The 22,057-nt window shown below is 39.4% G+C and overlaps 1 protein-coding gene across 1 annotated transcript in view; it reads right to left on the bottom strand.

Annotated features, from left to right (window-relative positions):
• OTC (ornithine transcarbamylase) overlaps positions 1-21,777 on the bottom strand; it is a 61,198-nt gene extending 39,421 nt beyond the window's left edge. Inside the window, exons 1-3 of the mRNA XM_006746577.3 lie at positions 21,477-21,777; positions 9,746-9,884; positions 8,205-8,286 (exon numbers count right to left, since the gene is read on the bottom strand). Of these exons, the coding sequence (XP_006746640.1) occupies positions 8,205-8,286; positions 9,746-9,884; positions 21,477-21,553 (298 nt within the window). The 5' untranslated portion in view covers positions 21,554-21,777. The remainder of the gene's footprint in view (positions 1-8,204; positions 8,287-9,745; positions 9,885-21,476) is intronic.
• Between the last annotated feature and the right edge of the window lie 280 nt (positions 21,778-22,057).

Raw genomic sequence — 22,057 nt, forward strand, 5'->3', positions numbered from 1 at the left:
GGGGGGAATCGGAGGGGAAGACGAACCATGAGAGACTATGGACTCTGAGAAACAAACTGAGGGTTCTAGAGGGGAGGGGGGTGGGGGGATGGGTTAGCCTGGTGATGGGTGTTAAAGAGGGCACGTACTGAATGGAGCACTGGGTGTTATATGCAGACAATGAATCATGGAACACTACATCAAAAACTAATGGTGTAATGTATGGTGATTAACATAACATAATAAAATAAAATTAAAAAAAAGAATTTTATAGACAAAGGTTCTGAGAGTCAAGAGTTTAAAACCTTGTTCAAGATTGTTTTTAAGAACTTACAGCCCTAGGGCTTGCCACAGGGGAGCCAGCCTCTGAGCCAACTTCCATTGGAATTTGCAAAGACAGGACAATATAGTGAAATTGTACTCAGTCATTTTCATCTGGAAAATCAAACAATTTGCCTAGAGCCCTGAGATCCCTCACAGATGTGATGTGCTACGTCCCAGGTAGAGTCAGAGAACATGAAACACACTAACGATTCTACTTGCAATGGGTCCTGTAGTAAAGAGTCTGACTCCATTTATGATGTTTCACTGCTACCAGTTTTCAAGCCAACCATCACACTCCCTTATCCTTCTGCCCTATATCTGGGCAAGCTGGTAAGAAAGTGCACATGCTCCCTCCCTTGGCACTAGCAGGAGGTTCAAACTAAACAAGGCCTGCCCTGTGCATGGGAAGCTTCACCCCAGCCTCACCTCCTACCCACACGAAAAGCCCAGGCCAGTATCATTTCTCCACTCTCTAATGCCACTTTGAGACCAGCGTGGGAGAGAGTCCTACCCTACCCAGGAAGCCACATTATGTGAGTAACAAACCTTTTCATGCTCTCCTGGTGCGTGTGTGGCATCCTCACTGTCAACAGTCAAACCAAATTTTGGTGGAAGGCACATTTCGTCTCTGTGGAGTGATCACAATAGGCCCTGGCATCACAGCATAGTTCTGAAATTTATTCATTCATTCTAAAAGAATGTGCCTGGTGATATTCTAGGCATTGGGGAGAGCATTATAAACAACAGAGTACAAGTCCCTGCTTACCCAGAACTTACATTCCAATGGGGAAAGCCAAATAATAAACTGAATGAGTAAATTAAATATGTTGTATGGTAGACGTTGGTAAGTGCCATAAGAAAAATAGAGCAGGGAGGGGAGATAGGGAATGTAGGGAATATGAGTTTTAATTTGAATGTGGTCAAAGAAGCCACACTGAAACATACCAGACAGTGGAAAGAGCATGTCCTGAGGTCCTTAGAAAGGAGCATGACTGGTGGGTTCAAGGCACAAGAAGATTGGTAGGGAAGGTACAGAGTGTGTGAGGAGGAGAGTAGTAGGAGGTGAGGTTGCAGAAGGAAGGTAGAAAGGAAACAACAACTTTGACTTTTGTCTGAGTAAGATAGAAAGCCATTGGAGGATTAGAGCACAAGACTCACATGATGAACTTATGTTTTAATATAACATCTGTGGTGGGGCAAGGGCAGAAGCAGGGAGACCAGTCCGTAGACCCGTTTGCAAAACTCTGGGTGACAGTTGATAGCTTGGACCAGGATGGTAGCAGCTGAAATGATGAGAAAGTGATTGGATTCTTGATATATTTTGAAAGTAGAGCCAGCACTCAGCAGATGACCTTGCTTCATGTGTCACTATAAAATGGTAGCAATCAGAGAACTTCCAGATTCCACCACCCATTTCCCCACCTGCCAGCATCTGTACCTATATATTCTGCTTTCCTTCCTATTAAGCATAGATGATCTTTTCATGCCCTATGTATGTACTAGAAGGCATGCTTCCTTGCATACTCAAGAACGTTGCTCTAGCAATTCTTTCCTTTCTCCCTTACATTACCTTCATCATGAATATGCTATTCTCATTTTTTCACTCATTAATAAAAAACAAATGCAAATTTCCTCTTGTCCCTCTTTCCCCTGCTATGTACCCCTTTAACTCTTTGCTCGCTTTGCAGCAAAATTGTTTTTTCTTTCTCTCTTCGGTGCCTCTTTTCTCATATCCCCATAACACTTTGCACGCACCTCCCCCCCACCCCCCACAACACTGCACCAAAACTCCTCTCGCCAGTTACCAATGATTCAGCTAATGGCCATTTCAGTTCTCAGTTTTCTTGAATTACCAGCATTTAACAAAGTTGTTCACCACCTTCTCCTTGATAAACTTTCTTCACACACTGCCCAGGATACCACACCTTCTTGCTTTTACATCTACCTTAGTAGTTGCTCCTTCTCAATCTCCATTGCTGGTTTCTTCTCTTTTCCTTGACCCCTTAATGTTGATATCCCCCAGGGCCAGTCCTTGGTCTTCTTCTCTCCATCTATACTTAATCCCTTTCTAATCGTATCCAGTCTCATAGCCTGAAATACCATCTATATGCTGATGACTCCCAAATATCTCTAGGGTAAATCTCACTGCCTTCTCAACATCTTTGCTCATGTATCTAACAGACGTCTTAAACTCAATACTTCCCAAACTGAACCCTTGATCTTCCCCTCTATCTTGCTCTACCTGGTCCATCCTGTTCACAGTTGCTCAGGCAGAAACCTTGAAGTCATCCTTAACATCTCTTCTCTTACCCAATACATCAGAAATCTTGATGGCTGTCCCTTCAAAACATATCCAGAATGTGTCCCTCTTACCCCTTCCACTGCTACCACTCTGGCCCTTGCCTCCATGTATTATAGCTACCTACTGATGGATTTCACTGATTCTGTCTTGTCTCAACCCCCAACCTCTGCAGTTTATTTTCAACAGAGCAGTCCAAGAGAGCCTTTTAAAATGCAAGTTAGAGGTGCCTGGGTGGCTCAGTCGGTTAAGCATCTGCCTTCTGCTCAGGTCATGATCCCAGGGTCCTAGGATCGAGCCCCGTGTTGGGCTCCCTGCTCAGTGGAGAGCCTGCTTCTCCCTCTCCCTTTGCCCCCCACCCCAGCTCGTGCTCTCTCTCTCTATCTCAAATAAATAAATAAAATCTTTAAAAAAGTAAAAAAAGTAAAAAATAAAATGCAAGTTAGATCATGTCCCTCTGTTCAAAACCTTCCAAAGATTCTTCATTTCACTCAGAGTAAAAGCCAAATCCAAATAATGGAGTACGTGTTTTGCCCTCAGTTCCAGTAACATTCTTCTCCTTGTTTCCAACATACTATATCATCCATCCACTTATTTATTATGTCTATTGTTTATTGTCTGTGTACCCACTAGAACATAAGCTCAACAAAGGCAGGAATTGTCCTCTCTTTTGTTCACTGATTTATCATTCTCAAGAACCTAGAATAAATACCGGTACATAGTAAGGACCCAACAAATACTTATTGAACAAATGTAGGAGGGATTTTGACTCTGGGGAGGGGACCCATTCTTTTCACTTGCAAACATCTCTTAATATTGTTAACAGAAAGAACAGAATTTTCTATTATGTGTGAAGTGAGCTGATGGAATTTAGTGATGATTATAATCACTAATCACTCTTGAGTATTTAATCTGTTTCTAAACAGGGAATATCACCTACACAAATGTGAATACTGCACATTCACCAAGAAAGGACTTACTGTGCACCTACTGTTTGCCTAGCACAGAAATGAATGTCATTGAGGGTTGGAAACTATGGAGGAAGGTTTCAAAGAGTTTAAGACTTCCTGGCAGGTCTGCTCCAAGTCATACTCTTACTTCGACTAGAAGTCATTTTGCTATAACAATGCAGGATTAGGTTGCTGCCTTTTCCCTTTCCTCTTTGTTCTACAAGGAAGACTCACATCAAGCCTGGACTTATGAGGTAGGGGTAGGGAGAGGGGTTATAGAAAATGTTAAGAAGTAGGAGTCCAAGGGGCGCCTGGGTGCCTCAGTCGTTAAGCGTCTGCCTTCCACTCGGGTCATGATCCCGGGGTCCTGGGATCGAGCCCCTCATTGGGCTCCTTGCTCAGTGGGGAGCCTGCTTCTCCCTCTCCCACTCCCCCTCCTTGTGCTCTCTCTCTCTTGCTGTCTCTCTGTCAAATAAATAAATAAAATCTTAAAAAAAAAAAAAAAGAAGTAAGAGTCCAAGCCTTCAGCAGTTCTCGAAGGAGATAAGATGGGGGGACATTGCCTCTGAGAAGGAATTTCTTCTGCAATTGTGGTCACTTGTCAGAAAGAAGCCTCAGACCCCAGTTTAAAAGCACAGGTCAAGCATTTGCCAGCTTCTCAGACCTGGCTAGTGATAAGTGCTTCTGGAGAGTACCAGGGGTTCAGAGCCACCTCTTGGAGCCGCCATTGCTGAGGAGAGGAGGGCAGAGGGACAGGGCTCGCCTCTCTCTTCACCCTTCATCCAGAGAAGTCTGCTTTTATCTGTCATTTGTTTATGCATGCATGTTGGATATTTTTTGAACAAAGGGTTTATTCTGTTAATATCTTAGGTTCTGGCTGGGAAAATAAGTGTACATCTGATTTTTCTCTTTTCCTCACAGATCTGTGCAAGCTTTATTTCTATTTAAACAGAAGTCATGCACTGGAAATGTGAGGGCTCTGAGGGCTCTTGCTGGTAGAACTAAGGCAGTATGAGCCTCTCTGTGCTTCACTTTCATACCTGCAGTATAGCATCACGATTTTTTACATTGTCACCTTTGTAAAGATGATGCATTTGAAATAGCTTGGAAAGCACCAGCTTCTCTGTCACCTTGAAAGTGAAATACCAAAGTTAAATAATGAAAAGAACCATCTCTTAGGATGCCTTGTGCATTTTTTCTATCAGCTACAGCACTTACCAAGATTAATAAATGTATCCTTCTATCTGCTCACTTAATTTGCAATAAAAGAATATAATCATTGGTAGACACATAGGAGAATTGCAGTTTGCCTGGCAGGCATACACACAGAATGGGGGAGGAATGAATGATCTACAACTACCACAGCGACGTCGGTACATCTCACAAACATAATGCCGAGCAAAAGAAACCACACAGAAAGGAGCATATGCTGAATGATTCCATCACAGGCAAAACTAACCTGTGATGTTAGAAACCAGGATCATGGTTACCTTGGGTAGGGGGAGTAGCAACTAGAAGGAGATACAAGGGAGGCTTCTGGGCACTCTTAATGTCCTGTTTCTCTTTCTGGGTATTAATTACGAAGATGTGTTTACTGTAAGAATTCATTGAACTATGTGAGCTTCAGGATTTGTGCACTTTTCTGTAGGCATGTTACACTTTAATAAAAATATTACATGAACAATTCAGATGGCTTAAGTTAAGTGGCGAATTTTATTCTGTCCCCTGAGATAAGTAGAAATACGGTTGTATCTCTGCAACTCAGGCTGGGGATGGAATCCTCAAGGACTTTCCTATGAGGAGGCTGGCACAAGTCTGAGGCAATAATAGACAGTTTTAATTACATCCTACTTTCATTCTAAATACCAAGGTAACAGGTTTTGATGGAAAATTGTGCCAAAGGACAACAAATAAGATGCACATGCACATTATAGAAATGCTCTGCTATGGGTTTGGTTGAGGTTTACTGTTTCTGTAAGCATTTAAAGCAACTACTTATTCTGACAGATTCTCCTCCTGTTGAGTTTGGCAGGATGCCATGTACAATTAGACTCATGGATATTTATTGAAGATAATGATGAATACTCTGTGAACCATAACTTTTTATGGTCAGATGTTGCTTTTCTCATGTATTTGTTGTTACAGTTTGCAATTTTGTGCCAGTTTTAGAGCGCTTCTAGATACAAAACCATCATCCAACAAACTGCTTAATGCCATCTGTAGAAACAATTTTACTGGAATAAAACATGACTATTACCTGTTCAAATTAAATTAGATCCTTAAAAAATACATTTAATCATAGCTTACAATCCTAGGTCTGCCATTTATTAGCTATGTGTCTGTGGGCCATTTGCTGAACCCGTTTCAGCCTGTTTTCCTCAATTGTCTTGTCCTCATGGAATTTTCATAAGGATTAAATGAGATAATCCCTGTAATTAATGTAGAGCACTTGGCACAGGGTCTGCACCCGAAGGCTTATTAAGTCTTCACTCTTAGTTTTATTAATAGCTTAACTACCACATTATATGTGAATGGTAAAACTGATCACTTATTCAGGGATATTTGACATCAAAAATAGCATAGCATCTGAACAGAGAAAAGTTGCAGAAAACACCAACAACTAAGAAAAATTAATTTTAAAAACCTTAAAATTGAGAAATGTCTATGTATTAATCCATTCTTCTGATGACTTCAAAAAAGAACACCTCTCTTAAGTACTAATGATAAAATAAAATTCTGCCCAACTCATAGAAGGCTGGCGTTGAAAAGGAGCAGAATATGAGAATTACTGACTGGTTTATGCAATATTCATTTTCCCTCAAATGTCAACATGATTTCTTAAAGGAGCCATCTTTAAAGAGCAAAATGTTCTCATCTGTTTTCTTCCTGAGACTTAAAGACTAGGTGACACCTTATATGGTTCTTCTCACCCTCCTTTCTTCTCTCCAGGGGCAAGGGGAGTGCATTAGTAAGAACAGTGAACTTGAGATCTGTATCCTGGTGCTATTTGTATTACCAAGTCACTTAATCCCTCTGAACTTTATTTTGTTATATATTTGATGAACCTCATTACTGATTATTACAAGGCAAGAACTGCGTAAAATAGTTGTTTGCTTCTAAACCCTAGAAAGCTCTTATGGGGCGCCTGGGTGGCTCAGTTTGTTAAGCGTCTGACTTGATTTCAACTCAGGTCATGATCTCAGGGTTGTGAGGTCGAGCCCCACGTTGGGTTCTGCCCTGGATATGGAACCTGCTTAAGATTCTCTCTCTGCCCCTCCTCTCTCTCTTTCCCTCTCTAAAATTAATTAATTAATTAATTAACTAACCCTAGAAAGCTCTGATGCTTGTAGATAGGATGAAATATTTGAAGAATTAACCAATGTGTTTTTGTTTGTGGTACCTCCTTTTTGATCCTATCCATTCGTCCATTTGGGCAGTCATGTTATTGATTCAAGGGAGATCTGACAGAGCAGAAAGGCAGAGAAAAAGAAAAGAGGTGATATGTGGTTTATGAGTTTCAAAATGGACTTTTTGAAACATAACAGAGATAATAGTTTGAGAAAAAAGAAATTTTGAGTTTCAATAGCTTACGATTCCAGGCACAAACAGTAGATTTGAAAGAAATCTTGGATAGTCAGAGCCAGTTTTTTCTTCCTGCTTCATCACCTAGCCTCCAATACTGGGACCTTAGAGCAGAAAAAGAGAAGCAAGAGAGAAGCAACAACAGAAATAGAAATTGATGGACCTTTGACACTGTGCCCTGCTGTCTGCCCCCCCAGGCCAACTACTGAGGGGTGGGAAGCATGATGGAAATTTCAGATGAGTCTGGGGAACCCCAGAGTTGATAACACCTGTGTCTCATTTTTAAGACAGAGCTCTAGGAGGCAACACATGTTATAGAACTCCCTGGCACTCAGCCTGAAGAAGGAAGGATAGAGAAAGCCTTGCAGTATCTCTGTACCCAGTATGACATGGAGAGCTGCCAAGGGTTGAGAGAGTCAAACCAAGAAACATTTCAGGTCTTGTGATCCAAGTGAAGCAAACTCCAGTGAATGGGAGACAGCCAAGGTCCAATGGGGATATAGAAGTCCCAGTGGACTCCAGTGTGGATATCTGATGATGATGTCCTGACTACCAACGCTCAGATTCCCATAGCTCTAGACATCTCCTTCACATACTCTCCAGGGCTTACCCATGACTGTGGGGAAAGGGAGAAGAGAGCCTACATTGACAAAGTAAGCCCTGAAATGACTGAGGATGCCAAACATTGCAGAGATTCGGTTTCCACCATCCTGCAAAATTGGAGCAAGCAAGAAAAAATTCTTTACCTATTAGGACACATTTCTTACCCACATGAGTTTGAAGGCTGAGAATTTGTGTCCACTCATATTTTGTACTGAACATGAAAAGCTCTTTGGGACTTGTAATCAATTCTTCATGGAATTCCTACAGATGACGCTAATCTTTCTGCTTACAGCTTCTTTGAGAATTGGAAAGAACACTCAGAGGCTCACACTGCTACTCCCAGTGACAGTGTTTTCCCTTTATGCTTGCTAACAAGACAGACAAATTCCCCCACTGGGCAACTCCTCCCAAATCCTCACCCTCTGGCCCCCTCTTCAGCATAAGTGCGAGTTTGTCTGGGGACTCACCAGTTTCTGTGGACAGTCTTGTTCGAGTACTTCTTTTTTCAAAAATCATGCCTAAGGACTTCCCTTGTAATAAGGGCAAATACTGAAAATTAAGGACAAGAATACAATTAAAATGAAAAATATTTTATATCCAATATCAAAGATTATGTTTCAAAAGTTATTCTTTACATTACCAGAAGATGTAGAATAATTAATCACTGCTTCCAAATAAGCATTCAAAATATTACTTAAAAAGTGAATTTAAAGTGTTTTTTTTTTTTTCATGTTCTATACAAGTGGAGGAAGGGAACAGGAAAACTCCTACAGCTTATTGACTTGTAATTAGAAAATATTAGTTGCTCTGTGTTCAACCTGAACACTTGTTCCAAAGTATCTTAATATTTCCAACTGGAGCCATCTTTTTACCTAAATCCATGGAAACCCATATCAATGCTCAATGACCTTGAAGATGCTTGGTTCAGAAGTGTTTTCTCAGCTAGAAACAATGCTACTCTGTCACAACATGGGGCATTAAGACTCCTAAAGATGAAGCCCCAACTACACTTTAATCATGCATCCTTGTGGGAGTGCAAAGGCTTTGTTTCTGGAAATCATTTGGAAATGATCTGGAGAGTTTGGGTGTGGGGTGGGGCTTTTCCTCCTTCCTCTTCTCGTAGATAGACTTCCCGATAGGATGAGTTCTGGAACAAATAGATTCCTGCCAGCTAACTTTCCTTACACACAAAGTATGAAGAATAGGCCTGGGGTAGTGGGGGACCTTTTCTCCTTATTTCAGGTCTTATATGGGAATGTCAACTCATAATAGTTGGAGACACTCCTGTTTTCTAAACTTGGAGAGCTAATGAACTAGATAAGAGAACCAAGGTTGTGTAAAACTTCCTCAACCTGAAACCAGCTCTTTAAAGTGCTTTTGAACCAGCTTGGAACACGAAAATGCTTTCACAATTAAGCAGCCTAAATGAAGCTGCTGCATTAATTAAGTGTGTTTCAAACATAAATTGCTCAAAATGCAGAATAATGCTTACCGCTAAGTACCATATCCCATCTCTTCTCCTACTTGGTTACCACTTAATTGTTTCTTTGCTAATCTAAATTATTTTTAACACTGTCACATCACTATGAATTTTTGGACATTATCCTAATGATCATATAGCTGATAGTTATTCACAACTGAAATTTTTTGCCAGGAAAAAAAGTATCATCCTTATTTTTAACTTGATAGAAAACGCACAGAGACAAGAATGAAGGTATAAAAATAAAATCTTTCCAGAGAAATGGTTCCTTAGGTTCTGATCCAATTAATAATGAATTTCAACATTCCACATGAAAGAAGTGCAATGACTTGTCATTGAATAACTGATTCTTATGCTTTTTATATGTCTGTACACTCAGTGATAATCAATTACCTTGACTGTGTGATTTCATTACTTAGCTACTGTTTAGGAATTTTAATATATTTTCTTTCCCCTCCTTCTTCGGAAAGGCTGTCTTTAAAAAGGCTGGTTGGTAGTATCAGAAAGTAAGATGAAAATGCTACATACCTCTCCTTTCTGTTTTATCCTAAATTTTAGATCTGCCGATAGCCATAACATATACTTAATTTCTTCTTCTGTAAAGTTCTTTAGAGTGAGGAGGTCACGACCCTTCAGCTGTACTTTATTTTGTAGTGGTTGTCCACATCTACAAAAAAGAAAAAAGAAAAAGAAAGAGAAATATATATTTAAGACAAAAAAACCCATGACCTATGGTGATTCATTGTTTTATTCTTGAAACAAAACATAGCAAATCACATGGAGCCTCATGTGTCTCTGCAAAGTGCTAATGCATTAAAATTGATATGGCTTTGGTTTGCATTTTAGATATCCAATATTTTGGATGTTGAGAGAAAAGAAACCTTTGAGGAAGGAGTTGAATTCTTATTTGCTGGGAATAGCCATTTGCTGGGCTTTGCCACTTACTAACTGTGCAACTTCAGACAAGTTACCTAATCTCTCTCTGCACCTAAATTTCTCCCTCACCTAGGAAATGAGTATAATAATCTTATAGGGTTGTGAGGATGAAATGATTTAATGCATGGAAATCAGACAATGCCTGGCATATAATAAGCATTCGATAAATTTTAGCTCTTTTATTGATTGATTATATGATTGATTATACAAACAGAATTTACAATGTCCATACAATAGAAAACATTTTCATTCTTTTTACCCTACCGCCCTTCAAATCTATTCTGGGAGATTTGTTCTTTACTTGTCCCAAATACAATGGGCCTTGTGGCTTTTCTAGTAACTTTCAGAAAATAAAATTAAAAACAATCCTCTGTGCTTACTTTATTCCTCCCCTAAGAGTCTCAGTAAAATAATGTGTAATAATAATAATGACTTTTTTTAACTTTAAGAAATGTACTGCAAGTTAACACCCTTCTTCCTTTCAGCTCATGCCTAATTCAAGCTGGCCCCCTCTAGAGGGAAGAGGGACGTTGAGCTGTTTCCTCTATTTCCCTGCCTTTAGTCCCTCCAAGTAAAGCCTAGGGAAGGCGAGGAGTTAAGGGTCAGACAAAGTCTGGTTCTGTTCTGGTACTTGAGGCTCTCTCTCTTGTGGGGTGCTTTGGAGGGTCCTTCGGAGAACTCTGTCATCACTGGGAATTTCTCACAGTAGTCCTTGGTGGTGGACAATTACATTGCTCGTGCCATCTGAGGGAACGCATCCAGACTCCTTTTGCAGAGATCTCCCCAACCTCCAGAGGTCTCTTGGCCATCATGTGAAACAATACCATGCTAGGTCTCTTTCTCAGTCTGTATTGGTTCATGGGAAGCTCTTCATGCTCTTTGCTGTGACAAGAGTCAGTTTCATTCCAGTATAGACTCTCCTCTTGTTCTGCCATCAAAACAGCTAGGCAACCTGTCCTTCTTACTCTAGATTTCCCAGGTATAGGCCTGGATTTGGTGTATGGTGTCCTCAAGCTGTCCTATTAAAGATATCGATGCCCTTGGAGCCACTTTCCCTTGGCTGGAGGTGAGGGGAGAGTACCTCTCCCTGTCATACACAGTGGTAACACTTTAAAAGTCCTCTTCTAATCTACAACCCATCTCTTAGTTTCTGCAGTCCATTTTAGAAGCTGGAAGTGGTCACCAGTGGGTTGCAAAACTAATTCTTATGTATCTCCTTTGTTCCTGTTTTAATGGCATAGCATCTCACTTTGGAATGAGGGAAGAGTAACACCTATTGGGCCTGAGCAGAAACTGAGATGGAAAGAGTCCCATTTTAACATTTGGTAACATTGTGATGACAATAATTATTATTTGGGGCAATCAGTATCTAAAATAGAAAATGTTTATTCTTTCATTTTCCCAGTGTTATCTCTATTTAACAATAATTATATTGTATACAATTAGAAATTATGAATAATGAAGGGCAAATTGTGGTTCACCACAGGCACTAAACATTAATCTTACTAGAAGTAAAACAACTGTCACAAAATGATCATGCTTGAATTTCAGCTTAACGAAAGAGCTTGGACTACTTGAGATGAAGAGTAAATTCTTTGGTGGGATTTATGTATGTCTTGCAATGATGACAAGAGGATAGGTAGGAAAATCACAAATTCACTCAATTTGTTGTTTCCAATGCATGATGTCAAATAACTTAGATAAAGGAATATTTCACTAAACATCCAACTTGCTGGCAGAGTTGATTGGTTCATTTAGTCTTTGATAGATGAATAGATTTTTTTCAGTTGACTTTTTGTGACGTTAAGCCCTTCAGAGATTCTAGTTAATAAGGAAAGGAACTTCCATAAAGATCGAGGGTTTATGAGTTAGTTGGCTAATGGTTGACTGATTGATTTAATATAAGATACTAATGACAGGGGCGCCTGGGTGGCTCAGTTGGTTAAGTGGCTGCCTTCAACTCAGGTCATGATCTTGGGGTCCTGGGACCAAGCCCCCTGTCAGGCACCCTTCTCAGTGGGGAGTCTGCTTCTCCCTCTCCCTCCGACCCTCTCCCCTGCTCACATTCTCGCTTCCTCTCTCTCTCTCTCTCAAATGAATAAATAAAATATCTTTTAAGAAAAGATACTAATGATATTCAATTCCAATAGAAATTAGTGTTTTCAGCTAATATGTGGATCAAAATTTTGGTCAACGTACCTGTTTCAAAGATGTACCATAGCCTTCAACTTTTATTTTTTTATTATTTTTAAATTTTTTATTTAAATTTTTATTGACATACAGTGCAATATTGGTTTTAGAAATAGAATTCAGTGATTCATCACTTACAACTTTTTTTTAAAGATTTTATTTATTTATTTGACAGAGAGAGAGAAAGAGAAAGCACAAGCAGGGGGAGTGGCAGGCAGAGGGAGAGGGAGAAGCAGACTCCCCACTGAGCAGGGAGCCCGACATGGGGCTGGATCCCAGGACCCTGGGATCATGACCTGAGTCGAAGGCAGATGCCTAACCGACTGAGCTACCCAGGTGCACCCATCACTTACAACTTTTAAAAATATGTCATTCATCTACTCTCTAAATGGAAATTTCTTTAAAGCAGTGGTCCACAATTTATTTTTATTACAGACCCCTAACATTAAAACATTTTGGACATGGATCTACAATGTATGTTTACTTATTTATATAATATATGTGTTACTACCCTAATAGACTGTGTACAAAACAAAACATTAGAAAATGTAAAAGTTTAGACTGAGAAGAACCAAATATTTAAAAAATAAATTTGTAAATATACAAAAATATCTTGCTGGCTAAACAAGTTTCTGGAATAGACCTTCATTTTCTTCCTTCCACTTGAACCCTAGTAAAAATCTTACAAAACTGTGTCCAAGATTTGGATAATACTATTCAGAAATTTGATAATTTAAAGATATGACATTTAGGCAGAAAATGTATTTTTACATATGTATTTTGGTTATGTGTTTGGTTCTGATAATGTTAATTAGTGATAACATTAAGCAACACTTGGAATAAACAAGTACTGATATTGTTGAGAAGTAAACCCTTAAACTGATATTCTTGCATTTCTTACAGTCAGCTGAATTTGGGTATCTGTAAACAGGTTTAACATCTGAGTTGAAGTAGAGGCATGCAGCTTAAACTTTCCCAAATCACATTTAGGGCATCTTTGCAAAAAAAAATTTTTTTTTTCTGGAATAAGGTCCAAGTAAGATAAAATCACAGGGGATAAACTCTCTTGACTCTGTATCTCAAATAAAACATTAATATTCTATGGCTTAAGACTTTCTCCAGTATTATTTTTAAAAGGGAAAAAGCTTTGCTGGAAAACCCTGCTCCCCAGGATTTGAGAAATTTTTTTATTATGTTCAATTAGCCAACATATAATATTTGTGAAACATCACTATGGTTATTGAACTCCCATCGACAACGGGAGAAACCACTCATATGCTAATTTTGAGGAATTATTTTTTGCTGAGAGCTCAAGCTCATTCTCCTGGCAATTTTGGAGCCCAGAAAAGCTGAGTCATCAGGGCAACACTTAAGGGATTCAGTACCCTCCCACACTCTCAGCCCTTGCAGGGTTGTGTTGTATCTACTTCCTTCTAAACACAGGACTACAAGTTTCATTCAAGAGAATAGCATAGATCTTGGAATTGTGGTGGTGGTGGTGGTGTTGAATCTCAGAGAAAAAGAAAGGATGCATGGAACTTAATTTTTCTCCCCCTTCCCATGAGAGAAAGCAGGAAAATAATGGTGAAAGAGGAGACCCAACATCATCTTCAGCTACTTCAAAAAAGCTCCAACTTCCAGCTCTTATAAGCAGGAGACAGATTGGGAGAAGTAAAAGGTCTCTGGGTGTTTCTCAGATTTGTCCTTATACTCCAAGAAGTTGGGATTAGGGTTGGGTTTAGGGTTGGGTTAATGTTGTGCTGTTGGGATTGCACTGTGAGATGATGTTCTTGTTATTTCTCCATTGACAGATTCAAGTTTAAAGATAAAAGGAAGATACAAACATTCTGCTTGAATCTTCCCATTTTATCCAGACCTTCCATTTTAAAATTTATATAGCAAGAGAAACCTTATTTCAAATTATTTCTTTCAGACCACAAGTAATCAGAAGAATACCTCCTTGTGACTCCAATCTCCATAGGGCAGTTACTGATAATATCGCCTTCACTCTTGCCCTGGGATTGCGCCTCTGATAAGTATTAGCAGATAAGCTTTTTCTTTTCTTTTCTCTTTTCTTTTTTTTTTTTTTAAATACAGATCATTCTGGCTTTGCATGGTAGTGTGGGACTGTAAATGACCATTATATCTGCAACCGTGCAGAGCAACCTTAATAATAAGTTGGAAAAAAATCACAATTGTTCCGTGACTTTTAATTTTTTGTCAAGACATGAAACACTCTCATATTTCCAGTTATAAATGTGTAGGGAAATGAAAAAAAGAGTAAAACAAATATATTTATTACACTGTAATTTAAAACATTAGAAATATTGAGACTTAGAGTGTTTTATTTTTTGTAAAACTGTCAAGAGTAGTTTGAACCGTGCATGCTGTCTTCTTATTATATAGCATATGTTACAGAGCAAACATCTTGTCTATGCTCTGGTGAATTGCCGTACTTTCTAAGTTTGGATCAACTTCCAACATTTTATCCTTTGCACTTTCAATATGTAAAATATCTCTGATAATTCCTTGAATGTCTAAGTGTTTTGCTGGTGTCACTTCCTCTGGAACATCTTTATACTTTATGTCACAACCATTTTCCTCATTTATGTCGGTAAGTTTGTCTTCACTCAATTCCTCTGACTGCATAGCTAGAGCCTCTCAAACAGTAGCAGGGTCAACAATCGCACCACCAGCTATTTTTTCTATAAATGCATTCCCATGTGATTCAAATGTAACTGCCAGTGTTATTTTTTATTTCTCTGCTGCACTTTGGTCTCTGTCAGACAATTCCTCCTTTCAGTTATTCATTTTTATAAAATGGCACATCAGTTTGTCATTGGGGAAAAAAGCAGCACAACTATACTCTTTGCTGTTTACATAAACTGAATAACAGATGCACAGTGAGCAATCACCGAAACTTGATGTGATTGGTCACTGATCATGATGTGCAGCTGTTATTTACATAGTGATTTACATAGTGATTTGTATACAAAAGTGCCAGCAATGAGGTTTTTACTTTATGCAGCTACTCACAATTAATATACTATGGCAGCTGAAACTTGAACTGTGTACTTGAAAGACTGGTGTTATTTGACTCAACTGCACTAATTGAAATTCCTGCATGTTGGGACCTTGCAAAGGAAGGACTGCCTATGGTCCAAATGCTTTCTCATTGTAGGACTCTTTCACATACCATTCTTTCTGTCCAGAACACTATTCCCTCAGCTCTCAATGCTGGCTCCTTCTCATCCTTAGGCTTAAATACCACCTCCTGGGAGATTCCTTCCCTGACTGTACTAAGTAGTCTCTGTTTTGCCTTCATTTTGCTCATGATATTTACCACAATTCTTAAATATATATTTGTGTATCTCTTTATATTACTTACTTTTTACCTTCCCGTTGAACTATATGATCCATGATGGCAGGGATCCTGCCTGTTTTATTTATTAATATATATGCAGTCCTTATTGCAATGTCTGGGATATAGTAGGTATTCAATAAATATTTCTTAGGTAAAAGGATGAATGAATGATATATCTCTGGGAAGAAGTAGAACAATTTGTATATGAATGAATTCAGCAGATTTCTGAGAATGAATTTAGAGAGATTTGCCATGATGGATTTTCAATATCCTGATCAAACTCTGATGACGAAAAAAAAAATACCAAGAGCTCCCAAAACAGAATTAATGTTAAGGGAAAAGCAAGTATGGGCTGTGGCCCAGGCTGAACACAAGGCTTGAGAGTCATGGAGGAAAACTGATTGTGGCCTAGTATGTTGTTAAAGTTGAAATTCCCCAGGGCTCAACTATTCTCGGACAGTATTTACACTCCTGGGAACAATAGTTGGACATATGCACGTGAAACAAGAGCATTATAACCTTGGATCTCAGGCACAGCAATCTGAGTCAAGTGCAAAAACCTGGAAAGCTGGTGAGAGGACCTGGTGGGACAAACTTCTGCCCATAGCACCATGAGAGCCAAATCCAAAGTACAGTAACAGTGAACTATACCAATACTATGGTTCCCTCTCTCCATGAGCCCCTCTTGTACAGAATAAGTCCCCAGGGTACTTGGGGACAAAAAGGGTAGAGAGGTAGATTCTGGAAATTTTTTAATTGCATCTCAACCAGTGAAGGGGAGTCATACCATTGAAAAATCATTAGAGGAGTCACCACCTTTCTCGATTCTATTCAGGAGGTGGGGCAGGAAATGTTTGCATAGGAAAAATAACTGTTTTTCATAGATATCAAGAACTAACCAGGAAAATTTATCACTGGAAGGAAAGCAAACACAATGGTTCAAGTTTAAGTTCCTATCCTGTTTACTGTCTCCTCATAGACCTCCTCTTGGCTCTGAAATGGAGCTGCCACACCTCTTTCCTAAGCTATTTAAAAATTCGAGAAAAGTAGAAGAGTTCCACAATTGTACCATGTTGAAATGCCTCTGCCACAGGCCCCCTTTTTTTCTGGTCTGTATCAAGCATTTCTTGCTTTCTGGTGATAAATCGATAACTCAAATCAGCCAGCTAAAGCCACTGGCATAAATGGCTTCTAAGTTCTTATAGAGACCCCATGCCTCAGTTGGAAGCAGCCTACTCTGGTTCTGGAGCACCTGAACCAGGGCCAGAATTACTATTTTAGTGCTCCCATAAAATACTTGGTTTTCTTATACTTCAGTGTGTCTCCTTGGTAAACCAGACCTAAACCACATTATCATTTTTCAGCCAACACACAATAGGGAGGATACAATATTGGAGAAAACAATGAGAACCATGTGCAGATTTTCTGTCAAAACTGTCATTGCAGTCTGGCTAAAGCCAGAGCTTTTGAAAAAAGCAAGACTAGTTCCTTACATAATTTTATCCCTTGAAAAAATAATTACATAGATTTCTCAACCCCAAATCACTGAACGCTAAGAAGTTAAGCCAAGGTAATAGTAGACCTTTGTGTTAGCTTCACCCAAATATCTTCCTAGCTAGAAAATGGAAGCATATTCTGTATTGGCAGAATAAAACCTTTCATTGCAAGAGTCTGTGTTTTCCAACTCTGGTAAATTGTTTGGAGCACGGAAGGAGATCTGGATGTGTTCCCTTGTATAATTGTATTTTGTTGGAAGAGAAAGTGCTTGATTCGAGTAAAACGTGGTCAGTCAGAAACAGACTTTGCCAGAATAGGAAAAAATTCAGTGTTAAATGGTATTTTGATCCCCATGGAAAATTTGAGATGAAGACTTTATCTTCTGGAGGCATAAGAGGGAGACAGTGGGCCTTATGGCTGAGATTTTTGTCTTTCTTTAATGTTGCAGATTGATGCAACCATTAAAGCATATTTTCTTGGTGTTTTTTTTTTCCTTTACTGAGATATTTTGGCTGTATTTTTAAAAAGGAGATTGTGCAAGGGTAGAATGACCAACTTGATCAGTTTGAAAAGATCAAAGTAATCAAAGCAGCGGAAAAAAAAGAGCAGTGGTTTTAATTATTCCAATTCTAGTCCTAGTTCAACTGTGACCTTGGGAAGATCATTTTCTATCTTTGGCCTCAATTCCTCATCTGAAAAATTAAGAAAATCAACTCAAAATCAGTGATCCATCTTGTCTTCGTCTTCCACAACATCCATGAAGTTTATAAACACAAGACTTCCCATGGGTCATACTGGAGCCATCTGAATTCTCAGTGACCCGCCTTTAATTTCATCCCTTTCTTGCCATCTCAAGAAGTCATACTGCAATGCATGCAAGGGAGAGTGACTTTATTTTCACAAAACCCTTGAATCTCATCCTATACTGATTTGAAAAAATAAAGCACTAATTATCTCCAAATTTCTTTACTTCATTAACAACAATAACAATAGTCTATTACTAAAAATTGACCTGCAACCTTTCTCACTGTTGCCTCATGCTCTTATGTGGTCTAAGTCACTGTTTTAACTGGGTGACAGGTGGTTTCTAAGAAACCTGAGATCGTCAACCTTCTAAACTGACACGACTTCCCATCATCTGAAAATTGAAGAGGGTTAGATTTGTACAGATACATTAAAGGGCTGGAACCCCGAAACTGTTGAAAATCTGTATCTGCCTCTACTTCTTCTATCTCAGTTAAATCACTAAATTACTAAAAATAACAAACTAGAAATAGACTCAAATTTTACTGTTGGCCAAGGGAAACATCATAACCCGGTTCCATGCCTGATCTCAGACCTTGTCTAGTTTTCTGAAGTCAGGAAATATGTTTTTAAAAAGGCATTCATTTTCAGCTATGACAGAAGATGTGAATAATCAAAGAGGATTATTTTCTCTCCTCTAGGCAAGAGCATGGATGGCCTGTAATTGCTTCATCCATGTGTCCACGTGCATAGAGATAGTATGTGTGTGGGATGAAGGGAGCATAATGAGTTATGTAAGCCCTTAAGAGAGGTCTGGAATGAAATACCTGAAAACGAGTCACCTCCACCCCAATCCATAACCTCCACAAAATTGGGTGGCTTAGCTCAATATTCTCTGAAGAAATTTCTATTTGTGAGATGAAATTGAACTGCACTTACAAATTGGTCTTCTCTGATAAAGAAAGAGATTTTTTTAGTGGTTTCTTTAAAAGCTATAAGTGGTTTCCCTAATAGGCAACAAATCATGGGACACTGTCTATTATCCAAACACCGCCAGGCTCTAGAGCCTTGTTTGTGAGATGAAAAGCCTATGGATTGGGTGTTTTCGGCAGTCTTGGTGTCTGAGCCTATTGATTTTGGAGAAAAAAAGAAATAATAATTGACTAAAAATGATTGATTTGGGAGCCTGCCTGAATGGCTTCAGCCTCACTTAAGCTGTTATTTTTATCCTGTCCATGGCAATATGGCTGCTCACTTCAAAACTGGGCAGTCCCTATTTTGTGGCATTTCTTATTATGCTCTAGTGTTAAGATCATGTGGTACATTCTGTAGCAAGGTCTCTCCACCTTTCCCAAGGGATATGGAGGAACTAAAGAGCTCGAATCTCGGTGGAAGGCTGAAAATCAAAGTAAAAGTACAATACAGGCAGAGTTGACAAGGAGCTTTTCTCTGTTGCTGAGAGGTCATCAAAAGCCAGAGGTCTTACTGGAGATCAGCAATTCTGAGTTCATCTCGCTGGCAGGTAGCATAGCTAACTAAAATAGTTGGGAAAAAATACCCATGCCACATGAGAACGATACCATTTCAACATTATCCCATTTTCACAAGAGGCTTATGCTCTTAAGTTTCTAATGACATGGGTGATTCGAGGCTTTCATATTTTCAAACAGCAGGTATAGATTCAGGCTGATTTCGCCATGCTTTTGCCTCAGCCCCCATTCACTGTGAGAGATGGCTAGCCAAGACTCTGTGAATTACAGTCTGGCTATTGCATAGAGACGATAGAATATTAGTAAATACCAAAGAAGCCCAAATATTTGGAAGGGGTTTTACTTGCAAAAATTGAACTTGTCGTCCTTATTTTAAAAATCAATCATCACTGTAATTTTCAAAGAAGAGTATAAGTTTAAGCTCCAAGCTTTGGTTATTCATTCAGTTGATTATTTTCAGCTCAGTGATGATTCTTTGTTAAAAACTCGGGAATAAAATTTCGTCATACTTTTATCTGATGTACCTCAGTGGGATGGAATAATAAAATAATGAACATTCGTCTGTCACTTTACAGTTTGCACACATATTATCTCACTGATTATCAGTAGACTATGACTTCATGTGTCTGGTATGAAGGACCTTCCTTACCTTCTTTGCCACTGTATCCCCAAACCTTGCAGAGAGTGTGGCACAAAGTAGGTGCTCAGTAAGTATTTATTAAATGAATTGTTGAACGACCTTGTGATGTAAGCAGAGCAGATATTACTCTTTTTCCCATTTTATAGGTGAAGCAACATTACAGAAAATTTTAGTGACTTGCTCAAGGTCAATATAGCCAGCAAGTGGTGGTGCCAGGCTTTGAATCTAGTTTAGACTCCAAAACCTGAGCTTTCCTCCACATCTTTAGGTTATGTGATCTAACTCTAGTACTAATCAGTAAATGCCATAATCTGTCTGGGCCTCACTGACCTTATCTGTAAAATAAGAGAAGGCTAATATTCTGTGGCTCTGCGGTCCCATCTAGGTCTAATACTACAGGCTTAATTTACAGTATCATTTACAATGTCATCTGGCTTCCGAGAGTCTTCTCTTCACTGAAGAAATGGTGCTCGTGGTAGAGTCCAAAGAACACAAAGCTGCCAGGTGGCCCCAGAGGAGGTACTCAGGGCCACTGTCACAGGTCTGCTTCCTAACAGTGGGAGAGAACTTCCAGACTAGAAGCTTCTCCCTTTAGGAAGTCAGTGAAGTTGTTCTGAGGTTGGTTGTAAAGAGTCTCTGGGAAAATTCTATGTGATTGTTAACGTGCCATTACTCCAGAAGCTTTCTAGCAACGATGTGCACATTTCATGGCCTTCCTACCTTGGTTAACTTATGATCCCTGTCCCCTTCCCCACAGACACACTCCACGCCACCTTCCACTGCACGTTCAGTGTAGTGGCTGTAACAGGATGTCGCTTTTATAATGAATTCACTGGAAACAGCCTCCATTCATATGCTACCAAGAATTTCAGGGATAGATTTCAAATATGGATTTCATTTTAAAAAATATCATTATCCTCATCACACCTAAGGCTCCTTTGCAGCAGCTTTGTAAATATTTATCCAATTGTTATTTGGAGTCTGGTTTTTTTATTTTATAAAGAACTGATTAATCCACACTCCCTAGAATGATAATTTTCCAGCAAACCCAAATACAAACTGAAGGCCCTGTGTAAATTAGTTCTAATTTTCTTCAGCCAGTAGCCTGCTTAAAATGTACACAAATGGAAGATGTCCAGAACATTTAGTCTGTTTTACCTGCCGAGGTTAACGTCCCCCCCCCACCCACCCCACAAACAGCCTGCTATGAAATCCGATTACAGAGGACTGAGAAATGAAAGCTCAGCTGGAATTAGAGACAGCTGTCTCAAATAAGGGTTGAACCCAGCACTACACCCTGCAGAAAGACGCCTTTTCAGGCTGCACTCCTTTTCAGAATAGAACTTCAGTTATCACTATGGTTCCTAAGTCAGACTCAAATCTCTGGCCATCACTTACCGAAAATTTCGAACCACGAAACTGTGACCATTTCTAAGAGCTGCATTGTTCAACAGGATCCTCAAATTAAACAGCATCTTCTTTTGATAATGAAAAAGATGATTCTATGCTCTTGAAAACGCCTCACCAAGGTAGACAGTGGGGTCCACCTAAAAGCTAAGAACGATTTCAGTTGTGGTGAGAGAGCAAAGGTAATATCAGCCTTCAACTATCTAATCAAATTCCCCTGGTTAGCGATACTGCCGGGCAGGGTACAGGAACACCTGAACTTTAAGCCAAGCTCCACCACTGTGTGTGTGTGTGTGTGTGTGTGTGTGTGTGTGTGTGTGTGTGTGTGTGTGTGTGTGTGTGTGTAGAAGGAATCCACCACTGTGTGTGTGTGTGTGTGTTTAGAAGGAATCCACCACTGTGTGTGTGTGTGTGTGTGTGTGTGTGTGTGTAGAAGGAATCCACCACTGTGTGTGTGTGTGTGTGTTTAGAAGGAATCCACCACTGTGTGTGTGTGTGTGTGTGTGTGTGTGTGTGTGTTTAGAAGGAATCCTGATTCTTTTGGTGCCCAAACTCCTCATTTTTCATAATAT

Source organism: Leptonychotes weddellii, chromosome X, assembly GCF_054177405.1.
Source record: "Leptonychotes weddellii isolate Sample4059 chromosome X, ASM5417740v2, whole genome shotgun sequence".
In the NCBI taxonomy this organism is placed as follows: domain Eukaryota; kingdom Metazoa; phylum Chordata; class Mammalia; order Carnivora; family Phocidae; genus Leptonychotes; species Leptonychotes weddellii.